General features: G+C 39.7%; 1 protein-coding gene across 1 annotated transcript in view; it reads left to right on the plus strand.

Moving 5' to 3' along the window:
* The first annotated feature begins 2,489 nt into the window (after nucleotides 1–2,489).
* tmem163a (transmembrane protein 163a) overlaps nucleotides 2,490–18,012 on the plus strand; it is a 76,699-nt gene continuing 61,176 nt past the window's right edge. Inside the window, exons 1-2 of the mRNA XM_061723963.1 lie at nucleotides 2,490–3,037; nucleotides 8,119–8,238. Of these exons, the coding sequence (XP_061579947.1) occupies nucleotides 2,845–3,037; nucleotides 8,119–8,238 (313 nt within the window). The 5' untranslated portion in view covers nucleotides 2,490–2,844. The remainder of the gene's footprint in view (nucleotides 3,038–8,118; nucleotides 8,239–18,012) is intronic.

The raw sequence follows: 18,012 nt of genomic DNA on the forward strand, positions 1-18,012 counted from the left end.
CTGACAGATGATACAGTCCCACCTGGTTTTCACTTTTCAGTTAATGTTCTTACCTCCGGCCTGTGGAGACATGCTGCCAGCTGATATTCTGATGATATTTCATCTATTGATTTTATATTCTTACCTGGGCACACCTTCATGTTGGGCGCGCTTGCTGGTTTGCTGTGGACTCAAGCTGTTTATTTAATACATTCCCCCATCCAAGTGACCAAGTAACCCTTGAAGGTTCTGCACAGTATTGTTGCTGTTCCTACGACTGCCCTCTTCTGCACCGACATCTCTGATGGTGTTCCTGGGATCTACTGGGGCCACTCTCCCAGCTTGAAGTATACACCTCCAAGGGCTATTGGCACCACGGGGGTCTATCCCAGCTAATTACAGGGCGAGAGGCAGGAGTTCACCCTGTACAGGTCGCCAGTCCATCACAGTGGGCGAGGGTCGAGTTAGAAAAAACAAAACTATACATATATTTATATTTATACATATGCATACATAAATATTTGTTATAAACAGTTTATTAATTTTGCAGTTTATGAAGTTAGAAATTCTGTGTATTTCCAAAGTTTTTCCCTCAAGTTTGAAAGTTTTAAAGTTACATTGTTTTAAGCATTCTCTTGCAAATTTGTATGTTTTTGAAATCAAAGATTCAGCCATCCATTGCGAGATTTTGTGAGTTTAGTTGAATGAGAAATTCTAATTACAGTAATATTATAATTTTTATCATTATTACCACCCAAAGAATTTTACCAACCACTCTATTTCCTCAGTTTTGTTTTCCACCCCCCTACAGACATGGGCTTTTAGGACACTGTTTAAGGATTTACTCTTGTTCGGTCTCATGCTCTCTCATTTTCTCTTCCTTGCTTCTTCCATCAGAGCTGTCTTGGGTCTCTTCCTGTCCTTTGCCTTGATGTCAACTATCGCTCTGCGAACTAGTTTAATCTTATAGCCACTGACCATTGTTCGTGACATAGTGTTGTAAAGTGATACAAAGTTGTCATGAAAGATATTTGAGAGAGGAATCCAAAGTCTGTTTGGGTGGTTTTGCTGATATTTTGGTCTGGAGTCGAGATAACTGGATGATGCTAGGAATGATGTTGATGTTGATTTTTTTTTCATATCCAAAAATTTCTTGGTGTTAAAAAAGGACCTTCAGTCCCCCACCCATAAATGTGGTCCAATGAGTTGCTTTTATTTCATTGTAAGATTTGTTTGATCTCTTGCATGGTCTCTCTTGTGCCCTCTTCCATTATTACTCTTTTTAATCTACTGCTTACTCTATTTGCCTCTGCCATGATGATAACAGTATCTGTGAATTTTGTTGTCGATCTGTGACATAGTTCCCTAAAATGATTTTGTAACAGATGAAAGGAGTCCAAAGTTAATCTTGTTGGTTTTTGCAGATAGTATGCATATGAGAAGACCTTTGCTGGATGACACTTCCTAAAAATAATCAAATACTCCTTCACACAAAAGTGAGACTGATATTTTAACATGAAAACAGTATTTAATGTTGTTTTAACCTTTGTCTGGTGTTAGCTTTCTGTTACCATCTCCGATGTTAACGGGTCGGTTTTGACCCGTGTTTTAAATTATCTCTAAAATACACTAAAAGCAATTATCCATCATCCAATTTGTTTCTCATCTCTTGGTTACATTGTTAGGCTTCCTTATCCATGAAAATATTGGTTTAAATATTTTTGGTATGGGACTTTGGGCCTTTTTTTTGTCAGTATAGCCCTTAATTTCAATTTTAAAAACTGGTAAAATGAGCCTCAAGAGAATCTTATGAATAAATAAAAGGTTGTTGTGTTACCTGGCTATACGGAGAGGTATTAGAACACATATCTTAAATAAATTTGTTTCATTTTAATATTATTAACTATAGTAACATCTATGGTGTTATGGGTAAATTTCGACCCATTTACTTCAAGGAAATGGAAAAAAAGTAAAAGGTAACAATTTCAACCAGAGCATTTTATAATTTAGTGAAAAAAAAATGTTGGATATTATTTTGTTGAAATAAAGGTTCCTGACAAAGTCAAAAAGCCTTGATGCAATAAACGCATTTTTGTGGTAGTTTTATGAATTTAAAACCTAAGAACGGGTCGGTGGCGACCCTAACAACAGACAAAAGTTAAAGACTTTTTCTAGTTTTAAAAAGTAGGGACTCTGAAACCCAATTTTGCACAAGTCTCCCTTAAAGAAAGGACTTTGCATCCAGAAAGGACATATAAATAGGCCTACATCTTGGTAACATTAGATATATTGAAATGCATAACATCTCTTCTGTAGATCCGCACCGACTTATTTTGGGTAAAAATGATAGAAAACTTCTAGGGAGACAGTAATTCATGATAACAGCCATGGTCCATCCAGTGTCTCAGTATGGGAATTAACTGCTGTTCTGTGAGAAGAGGAGGAGAAAGGGAGAAAGGGGAGGAGGAAAGAGAAGTTGCGGGGATTGCCTGCCAGATCCACAGCAGATCTCAGACATTTATCACATCCTCTCATCTCTCTAGTAATTGTCTCGTACGGGCTCAGTCGGACAAGGTATCTGCTTTTGGGGCTTGTCGTGTTGACATCTCGCAGAGAGAGTTACTTCCCTCCGAGGCTGCTGGAGATAAATCCTTTATCTCTTGTGTTGTGTTATCGCCATCTCTTCCATCCAGCTGACTACACCGGTGGTGGCAGAGCGGACGCGCTTGATGGCTGCTGCACTTAACGGACCGGTGTGAATCTTTTATTTCCCTTTTCCTTCTTCTCCCACCCTCAACATCCTCTGATACAGAAAAGAAAAAGAAAAAAAACAAACTCAACAAAACAACAACAAGAGAAGCAACAATGACAGAGCAGGTGAGCCAGGAGTCGTGCCCCGTCCCAGACTCGAGTGTTGTGGATCCGTGGCCGGCCACGGTGCGGAACGGCCAGTGCGCCGTGGACGGTTTCAGCAACCAGCAGCAGCAAGGCCAGACCACCGACCCGTCCTTCACCAGCAACCAGGAGATGAAGATAGCTGACAGCGTGGATGGAGAAGGTAACTCCATGTGTTCAACCCATGTTTGGATATTAAACCTTGTGTGGTGTTCACAGGGGCGAAAATCCCGTTTCATAGTTGGGGGGGGACAATAAACAGTAACATTTTAGGGAATAAATCCAGGGGGGGACAAGGAATAAAAGTTTTAACCTTCCTTTAATACAGCATTTTGACATTTTCATCTCTATCTCGCAAACAGGCAGAAGACCTTTTTTAGAGCAATACAAAACAATGGTATTAGGTGGAAGGTGGCAATAATACAGCACATCTGACATAATACACTGCAAAAACCCAAAATCTTAACAAGAATATTTGTCTTATTTCTAGTTAAAATGTCTCATTTTTAGTTAAAAAAAAATCTCATTCCACTTAAAACAAGACTCATCACTGGAAAAAACAACAATTTTCACCTGTTTCAAGTAGATTTTCACTTAAAATAAGTAGAAAAATCTGCCAGTGGAACAAGATTTTTTTGCTTGTAATGAGAAGATAAATCTTGTTCCACTGGCAGATTTTTCTACTTATTTCAAGTGAAAATTTACTTAAAACAGGTGAAAATTGTCAAATAACAAGTTATTTTTCTGGTGATGAATCTTGTTTTAAGTGTAATGAGATTTTACTGTTTATTATTATTTTCGATTTCGGTCACAAATTTTCATTTTGGTGCATCACTACTAAATACTACTGCATTGTTCCAAAATTATTAATTCTGTCTCAAATTATTCTAGGGGGGGACAGCTTTACTAATGGGGGGGACTTGTCCCCCCTGTCCCCCCCGGGATTTTCGCCCCTGGGTGTTCATATTGTTGTTACTCAGCCAGTGTTTGTGGGTCTGGTGGACCCGTTGCATGTTGTGGTTTTTAATGCCTCACAATCAAATACTTTTATGTTAAAATACTCAACAGATGTTTACTTCATCCCAATTACAAGCAGTATAAACAGTATAAATGGTTAATATTTGCCCTTTACCTTTGTTAGATCACATTTATAACTTATGTAAAACGTGATGAAGAAAATCAATTAAAATCAAGATATGAGTGGAAACAAATTTACAAGTGAAGCAAGGTTTGACTTTTAACTACTGACTTTTATTTCTTTGAACTCAGAAATGTAACCCATTCAGGTGCACATGCACAACACGCTAAACACATGAACACAGAGTAAACATATCAGTCAAGACAACACATCAGCCCCATTGAGCCTGTTCATAGATGGATGTTCATGTGTGTGTGTGTGTGTGTTTGGTATGGGAGTGTGTACTGCGTTTGTGTTGTGTCTGAGAAAGAGAGAAGAGTTGAGGGAGACTGGATGGCTATTTTTACTCATGGAGTATATTTTTGGCCTGCTCCTTTGAATAATGTATGATAGACTGAAGTCAGCACTATTCATATTTGAGCAATGTGAAAGTTTAGTTCAGTGCCTTAGAATTAGCACCCAAAGTCCTTCACTTATTCAGTCATTTCCTTCAGATGTATTCAGCAACATGAGCCTTTGTTGCATGTGGATACTAAGTTTCTGTTGGAATTAGGCGTTTTAAACCATCAGAACTGCTCAGACTAGGTCTGGCTTCAGGCTGGTTTCTGCTACCATGCACATGCACGTCTCACAAGCACTCAGAATGCGTTTGCATTTTCTCAATCACATGTGTATGTGTCTATCGCTGCTGGTTTCATTTTTTACTAATCTCTTACTAAAAACTGTGAAACAGACCATTCCAAATACTTGGATTTACCTGGACAATAAATCAAAAAACTCCATGCTAGCATCTAAGTTCATTAAAAGTAATGTATTTGAATCTAAAGACTTCATCAATGTGGCACCTAAACAGTATTTATTTGCATAAGTTAGGACAGGGTCTCTGAACATGGAGGTCATTCTAGCCAAGAATAGACAAGACACAGGGTTTAATCCTTGACAGGTTACCAGTCCATCACAGGGATAGGAAAGTACCTTAAAGTCATAAAGTAAGCAGTTTGTTGTTAGGAGTGGTAGATTAGGACCCAAATGCAGGAGAGATGCAAGGAGGCAGGAGTTCCAAAAAGGGTGATTTATTATCTTAACCAAATCAAAAATGCTGCTGAGCAGGATTACAAAAAAAACCCCCAGAATTTAAACAGGATAAAAAAAACCACAAAAACCTGACATACCACATGGACGGAGGAAACAGTACGGACCAGCAGGGAACAAGGGGAAGACAAGACCAGATATACACAGAAGGGTTAACGAGACACAGGTGCAGACAATCAGGGCGGATGGGAACCAGGGAAGTCAAGACAGAACTGAAACACAGACACGGGTTTCAAGATAAGACAGGAACTGACCAAAACGCGACAGTTTGTTATAAAACCAAGCCATATTAATCATCCGGGATAACTATGACATCAGTATATTCTCATACCTGGTAATGCACACCGGTTAGCCTTGGTTTTACACATTTTTACAGTCCTTCTACAGCACTAGGTATTATACTGTCTAAAAGTTATTTCAGCATTTTCAACTCTTAAATGATTTTAATAACTTTAGTTTGCACACTAAAAGATTCAACCAGACTGCAAAACCAGACACCTAAAGATTGTAGTGATCATTTCATGGAGGTAATTACACACACATCCCACAAAAACATTTCTGATCAAGTGTCACTTAGGAACAAGGGAAGTGGCTCTGTTGAGCTATGTCTGTCATGATGTAATCAAGCTTTTGGGCCATCTCTAGAAGCTGGTCCTCTTCTCTGTTCACTTTTCTTCAGGTTGTTCTATTCGCTGCCATGTTTGTGACAATGCTACCCGGTCTGTTTGCTCTCATCAGCTATTGCAGGTTCTCAGCTGGATATAAAAATCAAACATCAATTATATTTTCGTATCAATGATTTGCAGGCTCTGCCGGCAGCAGTTAAATTATTGTATTGACACAGACTTATTTCATTGATACCACACTCCTTTTTAAGCTTCAGATTGGGCCACAGCTCCACAATGTTGGGTGGAGGGGCAAATCAGGCTAATAATCAAGTCCCAAACTCATCTAATGTGTAGTTTACCTAAAATGTCCCCCCCAAAAAATGATGGGGTTAAGATTATGGAAAGGAATGATTGCCCTAATGTATTAAATAAGAAGGGAAAAGGAGTCCTATGTTGCGTTCTCGCTAACCTAGCTCTTCTGCAGAATTTGAGTCTTCGTAACATCTGCCTACTTTCTTCTTGATTATTAATTACATCATCCAGTAGAAGGCACTGTAACAAGAAGCAAGCACAGTTAATGTAGATAGAAGTTTAATAGAGACTATAAAGTTCCCTGGACAGTGCATGTCAGGTTTTGTCCAGCATAGTGGACAGTTTGTCGCAATCATGAACCATGTCTAACCTCTGTAGCAGTGTAGATGTGGGAAATGATTGCATTATATGTGTATGGAACAAGTCTTCTGGGTGTGTAAGGATATATGGGCCTTTATATGTATAAATTTCACCTCCTCTATCTACTTTCTTCATCTGTTCAATGTACGGTACGCTTCCACTAAAAGACCACTTGTGTGTTTCTGTTCTTCTCTGTTTGGGAATTGTGCGACAACATTTTGAGCTGCATTCCTGATGTTCATTAATGTCTGGAAAGCAAAGCCGTGACAAAGACAAGTGTGAACACACAGAGACACAGACACACACACACACACACACACATGCATAGACTCCCGCACACGAACACACACAAACGTGCGCTTGAGTCACAGAGAGATGTCAGCTATGAGAAGATGTTGAACACATGCCCTCTGTCTGTTCTCTCAGCCAGGGATCATGTGAAGGGAGTGATTTACCACGCTGTCTCACTTCCCTCTGGCTCACACACACACACACACGCAGACACACACACACCCACACACACACACACACACACACACACACACACACACACACACACACACACACCGGTTAGCTAGTTTAGGTTTTTAACAGTCTCCTGAGAAGGTTTTCCGCGTGAGCAGCAAAGTTATTCATCTTCAGTTTTTTTTAAATGCATACGTGCCATTTTTCACTTTTGATAATATTGTAACTATTTCAGTCTGGAACAACTGTTTAGCACCATCAGGTAAAGTTAGTAAAGATTAGTATGTTTGTTGGGGAAATCTATGATTGTAAAAATTATACAAAAATGGTGAATCACATACATTTACATTATATTATATTATATTAGACTATACTTTTTCTTAAATAAATGTTGAAACCTTACATAAAGATGGGAATAAATGTAAAACCTTAGAAGTAATATGGCAGGTATTTCCCCCCCCCCACATGACTTTAGAACTCTGCTAAGCGGTCTGCTTTCATGTGATTATAGATAGTTTCATTCATGACATTTATGTTCAGGTGTAGACTGGAGTCCTCGTTGTCTTATGAAATGATCATTTGAGCCTCTAACAGCAGTTGTGTTCCTGTTCAACTTACTTCATTAAAATAAAATTAGAAATAAAGGATTTTAATATGGTAAATTCAAGGAAACTGTTAATGGATGAATTTGTTGGTAAGTTGGTTTATCTTTTAAAGAAAGAAAAACGTATAATTGTCACTGAGGTAACTTTAAAAGAAGAAGGGATGCTATATGATGGTAAACATTGCCCTCTTCCAAATTCTTTGAGGTGTGTTGCTGCCTTTAAATTCCAAATGAGCCACTATTTTCATAGAATTGGCAAAATGTCTCAGTATCTTCATCTGATGGATTTTTATGTTCAACTCTGTATAAAATATGGGTTTATGAGATTTGCAAGTCATTGCAGTATTTTTTTATGTACACACCAACCTTCTTTTTAAATTGGGGTTATAAAGTCACCCGACTTGAGGAAGCAACCACAGTTTTGTAAAGGAAATACAATATGGCGAAAGGAATTGCCAAAACATGTTTTGAAAAGGTATTTAAAAAACCTTTTAAAGGTATTTAAAAGTATTCTTGTCCGACAAAAAGGAATTAGCACATTAGACCTCATATTTTACTTATGATAGCTGGAGATGATCATATTGTGAAAAAAGTGCATCAAATGTCCATTACAACACACAGACAAAAAGAATGAGTGAATTGTAACAGAGTCCCTCTCACTGCAGGTCTCCTCGAGAGCAGCATGCGTCTGAAGCCCCATGAAGCACAGAGCTACAGGAAGAAGGCTCTCTGGGTGTCATGGATCTCCATTTTTGTCACTCTTATACTGGCCGTGGCAGCTTTCAGTAAGCATTTAAAACACACACTTTTAAACATGCACCATGTGCCGTGAAGTGAATTTGTTGAATGACTGTGTTACGCAGTGGCTAGACTGGGAAGCTGCTGATTTCCCACTTTCCTGTTGACTAAGTGGAGATGTTGTCATCAAAGCATCTGTTCTGGTAGTGGGGCAACCATGTGGCAAAGGTTTTCAAACCGCCTTTATGCTACATGAAGCTGGCAAACATGCAGGAGGTAAAAGTCAGGTGCCAGTTTTGTCTTTGAATTATATTCATATATCCATTTTCCTCATCTCATAAAGGCCTGATATCTCTAGTCCCAAACCTCTCATTCCCCAAGCCACACAGTGCAAGACCATAGCTGAGGGTGGTACAGAGAGTAGTATAATTGCTCATGTGAAATGACTGAAACAAAATTGACAGCTTTGCCTTTTAGATCAGCTCTGTGTTCGGCACAAGAGACCAATATAGCATCCACTCAATCCATCTGTCAGTCTCCCACTCCATTTTAACCCCAGTCATGAACAAGACTACAAGATAACTAAAATCTTTCACTTGATGTATGGAAGCCTATTTCCAACCGAGAGTGGGCAATTCACCTTTTTCTGACACAGGACAAAAGCCTCAGACTTAGAGGTGCTCATTCTCATTTCATCTATTTATTATTTGACTGACGTCCCCCCAGTGGTTGCTGGAGGTCTCCCCTCCATTAAGCCAACAGGATCACATTCTCTTCAGAAATCAATGACACAATCTTAAGTAGACCAAACTGGGAAATCCTCTGCTCATTGCCTGCACCTAGACATTCTGTCCATAAGGGACTCAATATCTCTCTCCCAAAGCACCTCCAATAGGAAGCCACAAGGGACATGTTCAAAAGCCTTCTCCAGGTTAAAAATCTCCCCACATGAATAGTAATAAGGATGAACCTTGAGCTTAGATCAGGGCTCTCCCGGGGTTGGTAGAGGGTGAGCAATGCCCAGGACTGACGGAGGTAGGAGCACTGGGTTATGAAAATGGGAAACCAATCGGGATAAAAATATTTGTAAAAAAAAAAAAGAATACTAATTAGGCGCTCTCCAATGACCCCTCGTATATCCTGGGTAAAGTAAAGAGCTGGTCCAGAAGATGGCTGTGGTGTTACATCTGAATCCAAGAGTCAACTCAGATTTCTCTCCCAACGATTTGGGCACAGACACATCTGGGGTTGAAAAGTGCAAAAGCGTAAACTAACCCATGAGCATGGGCAGCATTGTCCTCAACCTCCATGCTACGTTGCATAGGCAAGTGAACCGGTAAAGTCCAACTACTGTACATCTTCAGAGGCTTTCTCATTCACCCTATAGGTCCCAGCGTTGCTGAACCACCAAGTAACCATAAACTCTGTACCCACAGCTTAGTCAGGTGGAAAAGACCCTCTACGAATCCCTTCCACTGCCAAACTACATCTCAGTTGAGATCAGCAAGACTCCATAAAACAATTTTGTTGTTATTTAACACTTCCTGATTCCAATGAGTGACATATATGAATTGGTACCACGTCATTTCAGCAGACAAACTGTTTTACCCTAGATCCATGCTTACGGACAATGTTGTCTGGCATCACTATACTATCACCAAGCCTTGATGCAAAAAACGCATCATTTCAGTGGCACCATTTAAGTTGCATGTATCCCTGAGTATTTCTAAGATACATTCTGACTTTAGTAAGTCACATCAACATACTATTTTATACACCAAAGGACTGGTAAATTGGGGTTAGTTTGCACAATCTGGTTATCAGAATGCAATTTTATGAACTAAGATGGGATATTAATACATATTTACATGCAGAAATGTATTGGCAGGTAACGCTTGAGGATGCCGTCTTTAAAATACATGCTGTATACTGTATACCTCTTTATTTTGGCCATCTTTTTTTTTAAATTAAATTGTGGGTGGTTTTGGCTGTCAAATCAATAACAACATAATCTGCAAATCCTCAGCAAAAAAAAAAATATCCCATTTAAATTTTAAAATATTTTCTTTCCTTTTTTAAATTTAATCCACAAAAGTTTGACCTAAGGAGCATTGAATATCAAGCCTGTCGAGCCGTTCACTGTCTTAATTCCCTTTGACTATTTAATAAACAGGATTTTATTGTCTTTAAGAACTGAAACGACGTCCCCAGACTCCTTTGAATTGAATTCGGGAATGTTTTAAGAGGTTTTTTATTCTAATTCTGACGTTTGGGACATATGGTCTGAAAGTAGAATAATCGTATGCCAGTCACAAGGTTGGTGGTTTGACTCCTGGCCTCTGGAGTCAGCATGTCGATGGAGCGACAGTGACCCGCTGCACTGCTCCTGATGCATTCATTAGTGCGTGTGTGACAGAGAGAAAGGACGGGTTAGACTAAAGGAGAAATACTGATTTAGCTAAGGAAGTACATGTGAATTTGTGTATGTGATTGTGACTTGTATAAAAGTGCATTGAGTGGTCAACAAGATTATTAAAGTATTGTATGAATCCAGACCAGTGTATGTGCTGTACACCCTGCAGTACTTGAGTCACCATGAAAGGAAGTGTAACAGTTTCAACACACATCTAGCTGTCTTATGACAGGCAGGGTGTTGAAGGTATGCATGAGGGAGATGTTGCTTTGTCATGCTGGCAAAGCATCATACGCTTTCATGTCAGTGTGTCCAATTACACCCTTTTGATTTGGCACTCATGCTATGAAGAGACAAAAAACTTGTTTTTTTAAGCAATGCAGTTTTACTTAAAACACTTAAGGACCTAAATTAAAGAATTAAGCCCTTGTACACTGTTCAAAATGAATTATTCCAAATGATTTGGTCCTGATCCCCTAACAGAAACTATATTTCAAAAAAGGGTGAAATAGATAATCAGTTAATGTCTTACATAAATAAGATTTGTTGTCTATGAACAAGATGTATTATCTTTTAAAATTGTAACTAATTTGCTCTCGTAGATTCAAGTGATGGATTGTTGACATATTAAGACATACTAGATGTCTATTTGTATCTGTGTGTGTGTCAGAAAACATCAGCAGCCAGTGGAAGTCTAATTTTGAATGTAAAAAGAGGCACGAGGCTGTTACAAATTAGAGGTTGAATGATGTACAATGAAATGTGTGCATAAGCCATCATAATTTAGACACAAAATAAAAGTAGAGAATTTGATGTTTGCAAGTTCTGTTGAGATAAAGAGACAGGGAGGTGGACTCAAAATCATACCTGTGATAATTCTTATTAGAAACTACAATTCACTCGCTATTACAATAAAACAACATACAAAAACAACTTGGTGTCATCCCCCTGAGCTGAATAATGTCAGGGCTGGCTTTAAATTGTGCAGCTGTTTAATTTTAGTTTGTAAACTGAGTTTTAGCTGTTTTTTTATGTCAGAGGCAGCATAGCGAGAAGGTTCCCAGTCGAAGTCTCTGTTGGGGAGTTTGTATGTTTGTGGCTTTATTCCTAGATACTTTGGCTTCTTCCCACAGAGCAAAATGAACAACTTTATTGGTTCTTCTAAATTAACCATAGGAGTGAGGAGGAGCATGCGGACAAGTGGCCTGTGCAGGGTGTGTGTCCTGCCTCTTCCACAATGACATTTAAGTTAAATGGATGAGTTTTTATTCTCTTTGAACATGTTTTTTCTTCTACGCAAGATAAACAAGTGCACATTTACATTACTGAATATAGATGATAAAAAAATGTGAACAACAAAAACTGAGGGGTTGTAGAAAGAACTTACAAGTACATGATAAGAGAAGAGAAAAGGGGAAAGGAGGGATCCAAAGAGGGGAAGTGTAGAAAAGTATGACTCAATCAGCCATAACTGCAGCTTGAACAAGACTGGGTTTGGAAATCAAAATATGAATGCTACGCTTCCTTCTTCTGTCACCACACGCAGTGGAGTGGAGGAAAGAAGAGCGCTAGTCTCACAGGCTCAGTGACAGGGAGAGGTGGGGCCGAGACACAGACCGATGGAATTGGAGGAGTGAAGCTCTGAAAGGTAGAATTGCACCAGGGGGATGAAGCAGGACGGGAAAGGATGAGTTCTGGCAGCCGGCGTCAGGGATTTAGTGGCTGTGATGGCTCAACTTTAAAGAACACCGGCATTCTGTTTCCTCCTGCCCATGCCCTACTTTCCCCTTGCTTTTGAGTCTCTCTATCGACTATCTTTTATCTTTTAAATCTTGTCAGCATAATTCCTTCACCTATACTTTTTTCTTACCTGTTTTATCTTTACTTACCACATCTCTCCTGCTTCATTTCATGTGTTTTTTTCAGTTACACAATGCACTACATGGCCAAAGTCAAAAGATGGTTTGACTCTAATTAAGGTTTTATGGGTTTTTCTAAAGGCACATTTCAATTAAAAAAAACAGCACACAAGTCAAAGTCTTGGTATACCCAGATAGCAAAATATGTTAAATCAATGTTGATCAATCAATCAATCATAAAATTCTAATGCCAATGTGTAATCAATATTGAATCAATGTATTCTGTTTGTCACAGACAAACATGGCTTCAACATGGCTTCAACATGGATTCAATAGGGGTGTAACGGTACACAAAAATCTCGGTTCGGTACGTACCTCGGTTTGGAGGTCACGGTTCGGTTAATTTTCGGTACAGTAAGAAAACAAAATGCAAAATATAAACGTGCTAGTTGTTTATTACACACACACAAAATGACATTGGCTCTACGTGTGCCGGCACTAGGACCCCGCGGATGCATGGTGTGTCGTCGGGCGGTTTTTTCCTTCATGCTTCCCTGCAGCGTCACATGCAAACACAAACACACGGACCTGCAGAAACATTTCTTTATATAATGTTGTCTGTCGCCCGCGATATTTTTTCTTTTTTTGGCCGGCGCCATAGTTGGCTGGCTACCAACTCTATACATCCCATAATGTATAATAATATGCCCGCGCTCTCAGCAGCGGTACTCGCATCGTTAAGGCTGATTTATGGTGCCGCGTTACACCAACGCAGATCCTACGGCGTAGGGTACGCAGCGAGCGGCCGTACGGTGCACGTCGCTGCGTACCCTACGGCGTAGGCTCTACGTCGATTTAACGCCGAACCATAATTCAGGCTTTACTAGGCAACGAAGCAGGTTGACTCACGTTGCAGAACAGCGCTGCAGAGGCTCATAAACGTAAATGATCATTGTTTTTTTTTTTTTTTAGGCCTGGCCAGGCCCCGTCAGGCCTAAACAATGGTAGGGGAAACACTGGACTTGTCACAATTATGTGCTTAGCTCTTTAGTTCTTCATTAGTTAGTGCTTTTTTCTTTAATCTTAATACTTTCTCGGTGTGAGTGCAACTGCCTATGTGCAGCAGCGCTCTGCTCCACAACGTGCGGTCCTCTACTTAATATGTCCGTGTGGAAACTCGTTCGGTACGCCTCCGTTCCGAACCGAACACGCTATACCGAACGGTTCAATACAAATACATGTACCGTTACACCCCTAGGATTCAATGTTTCTGCCTAACCATATTTCAACGTTAATTCACTCATATTTTGCTATCAGGGTAATCATATACTTACATTCTGCACCTGTTTACCTTTTTGTATTAGATCTTTATCTTTACTTTTCCTTTTTCCTTTTGTATCACTTTCTCTTTAGTGTCTCTAAGGAAATCTGCAAAAAGTCCTCTGCTGTTTTCTGACCTTTAGCAGCATTTTAACATTTAGAGGGGATGAGAGTTGAAGCCAGTCTTCTTCTGCTCCACTTTCAGTGGTGTTGACTCCTGAATGTCACGGCCATGAATGTCTGCTCTGTCTTAGCACAGAGTTCTGCTCAGGGAGTTGCCTTTTGTGACCTTCTTTTCACCTGTGAATGTCTTTGAGGTTTATTTCATAAATCAAGTGTGTGAGCTTTGAGCAGACAAGCAGAAACATCTAGGGCTACTGTATGCTCTTGTTTGTGCACATGCTGTTGTTCATTATTTCACAGTCCATTGCAGCTATCCTTTTAACCTTTTGCTGGTGTAACTTCCTTCTTTGCTGCATCTTTGTGCTTCATTGTTTATCAGCGTGATCTTTGCTGCTGCCTTTAGCTTTTCGGCTCATGCCAACAGTTTGGTCAGCTTTCGTTTAGCGCGTTAAGACATTGCTAAGGGCACTGTGATATTAACTTTTTGAAAACTCCATACAAGCTTATCTGCATTAGTTTAAAGGTCTTGGTACAGTACTTTCTATCCTGAATCCTGGTTAAGTCAAACACAGACCATTGAACAGATCCCAGAAGTCTAAAATAACAGTTAAATTGCAACATCAAGTCTAAAACAGTTTGGGGTGAAATGATAATAAAATGAGAGAGCAAAGATTTGGAAACTCACAGTATAATATTACATGTTCATGGTTATCCTTTTAGCTTTTTCCATGAAAAAATATTAGCTCACTTTGAATTTGTTGAAAACATCTCAAAAAAGTTGGGACATGAGAAGCAAAAGACTGGAAAACTATCTGGTTTTATAAAAGAATCGCCTGCAGGCACATCTCTCAACTGATGATTAGATATAGTATTAGGTAAGTGACCTTCTTAGAGAGGGAGACTCTCTCATAAGTAAAGATGAGCAGGAATTCACCAATCTCCCCAAAAATGCAGCTAGAGATTATGAAAAAAACTTTAAAACAATGCCTAAGCATCTACATTATATAAAACATCAAGATATTCAGTGAATCTGAAGAAATCTCTGTGTGCTGGTGAACATTAATATTAATACAATCTAGGAACACAGACCACTGCCACCCACACATTCTGTTTAAAGCTCTATGAAGCCAGGAGGAAGGTATATGTGAACATGGCCCAGAAACACCACCCTTTTCTTCGGGCCAAAGTGCATTTAAAGTTGACTCAATCAAATGTGAGCTGAATTTTGAAACTCTTTCTGGAAACCATGACACCATGAATGGTCCATGATGGACCATTTTGCTTGTTATCAGGGCTCAGTTGGAAAAGCCCTTGGAATGGGCAGCTTGCACATCTGTAAAGGAAGCATCAATGATAAAAGCTATATACAGCTTTTTAAAGTAACATGTTCTCCCTTGTGCAGACAATCTTTGGGATGTTGGTTTTCTTTGAAGGCCTTACATATTTCAGCAAGACAATGTTAAACCCTAAACAGCATCCATCACATCACAACAGAAGAGGGGATGCTGACTGAGTGGTAAACATCGCCCTGTCCCAACTTTTTTGTGAAGTATTGCTGCCATTCAGAATTACCTTATTCTATTTTTAACATGTCGTATATACTAAGTTTCAACATTTAACATGTTTCCTATCTTTGTTGTGGATAGGATATTGATCTATGATATCAGCAATGACGACCTTGATAACAAATGGACAGATTGACGTACAGGTGTTGGCATTCTTGAATGTGCTGAAGATGTACTGAGCCCTGATGGACCAGAGAGGATTTGGATGTGGACTAAATATGCACATTCTTTCAGCTGTGTTCACACGCACATGTCCACTCCCACACTGTCTAGACTGGCACTGGGCTCTCCAACTGATCTGTTTTCAGCTCCTTCGCTTCATACTTGCTAATGAAAATAGCATTTTCTTTATTCGCAAGTGGGACAGAGAAGTGAAATCCTCCAAACACAAAATCCCCAAATTCCCTCTGATAATTTTAATGAATAATTATCCATTATATTGTGTTTCATTTTGGTGTTTTTGCAGACCTGCAATGATCTACAAAAAAGAGCTATATACCCTTTTTCTATCATTTCAGTGCTGCTCTTAGATGCTGTAAGTGAAGGAGTACAGCAAGTCATTACTGTAAAAGATTACAGTGCACTGTGTTTGTGTGGTGCATTTATATTTTGCTTGGATAAGCAGCGAGAGGAAAAGCTATTTCATATTCAAAGTTGGGAATGAACTGCACACTGAGAGCAATGATTTTCAGATTGCCTTACAGGACTTCTAGGAGCAGGTTATAGGCTTGCACACTAATAGGCTGCCACATGATCCATCAGCGCTGTTGCCAGCAACGATTTGTTGTTGGAGCAAGGAGAAGACTGTGCGAGGAGGGAGGGATAGTGAGAGGAATAAAGCTGGGGCTGAGAGGGAGACAGACAAGAGGAAGAAAAGATGGGAAGTGACAATTGGAGGAAGCAACGGTTTTGAAATGAACAAAAAGAACAAAAGCAGCAGAACAGAGGCTTGGGATATTATAAAAAAGAAAGAACGTGTTGAAAAACATTGGAAAAATAAAGGTAGAGAAAGTGTGAGTCAAAAATGACTCATGTTGTCTGAGTCTGTCATAAATTGTGGATTTGTGTTTGCTTCTGAACTTTATTTTTTAGTCTTTTTTTTCTTTCATTTTCTTGATATGAGTTCTGATTGGCTTTAGTTCATGATTTATTTTTTATTACTTTCTCGTCAGATTTGTACAATGGCCAGCGTTGAAGTTTCTAGAATGACCACTAGGGTCTGGCGACAAAAGTGAGTCGATCTCCGTTGACTTGCATGTTAAAATGTCCAACTTTAGATCATCCATGAACATCGTTAAAGCCAAGTATAAAAAAAACTGTTTTGGTCTCTACAGCTAGGGAATCCAGCTTTAGTATCCATGACAACTGTCTGGGGTGGGAATGTTTATGTGCCCCATCACATAAAATTATTCATACGTGTATCTGCACTTGCAAATGTATTTTGTTGCCTAGTACTTGATACATGTACAATAACAATTAAATAGATAATTTAATATAATTTAATATAATCTCATCTAATCAGTTTGTCCAGATCTTTTGTACCGTCCGTGGCTGAGTGTACCTTGAGCGCATCTATTACTTTTGTTCTACCACACACACACACACACACACACACACACACACACACACACACACACACACACACACACACACACACACACACACACACACACACACACACACACACACACACACACACACACACACAAACACACACAAACACACACACACACACACACACACACACACACACACACACACACACACACACACACACACTCATTACCATCTTGCAGTCCTCAGTCCTCTGGTGCAGTTGTTTGCACCATGGCAGTCCAGTCCAGAGGAGTGTGCTATGAATAAGGTTCAATAAAGCCAGGCTTTCTTTGAGAGAGTCAGCTGTAGAAATACAAAAGCTGGGATCTGAGATAGCTGAGACTACAATACCATCAGCTGAATTACTGTCTGACAGATTCTGCTCAGAAAACTATAATCATCAACATTGTATCCTAAAGTTCAATGTAAGTTACCATGGAGATTTAGCCAGATTCAAAGAGAGTCATTGTGTTGCTAGAGATCCTAACTTAAAGGAGCAGTCTGTAAGAAATGGCCAAAACTGGTACTGCAGTCACTTTCAAAATATTGTTGAGCGGCGTGTACCCTCCCCCTCCTCCCCTGACCAGAAGTTGCCAGGTAGGCTGCAGAATGCAGCAGGAACGTAGGCTGCCATGGCTGCGATAATTAGAGCCGAGCTGGCAACCCGGATGCCGAAACAATACTGACTTGGTGATTGGGAGATAGGTGGAGGGTGGAGCTTCAGAAACAATACTGACTTGGTGATTGGGAGATAGGTGGAGGGTGGAGCTTCAGAAACAATACTGACTTGGTGATTGGAGATAGGTGGAGGGTGGAGCTTCAGAAACAATACTGACTTGGTGATTGGGAGATAGGTGGAGGGTGGAGCTTCAGAAACAATACTGACTTGGTGATTGGAGATAGGTGGAGGGTGGAGCTTCAGAAACAATACTGACTTGGTGATTG

Source organism: Cololabis saira, chromosome 6 (genome assembly GCF_033807715.1).
Source record: "Cololabis saira isolate AMF1-May2022 chromosome 6, fColSai1.1, whole genome shotgun sequence".
In the NCBI taxonomy this organism is placed as follows: domain Eukaryota; kingdom Metazoa; phylum Chordata; class Actinopteri; order Beloniformes; family Belonidae; genus Cololabis; species Cololabis saira.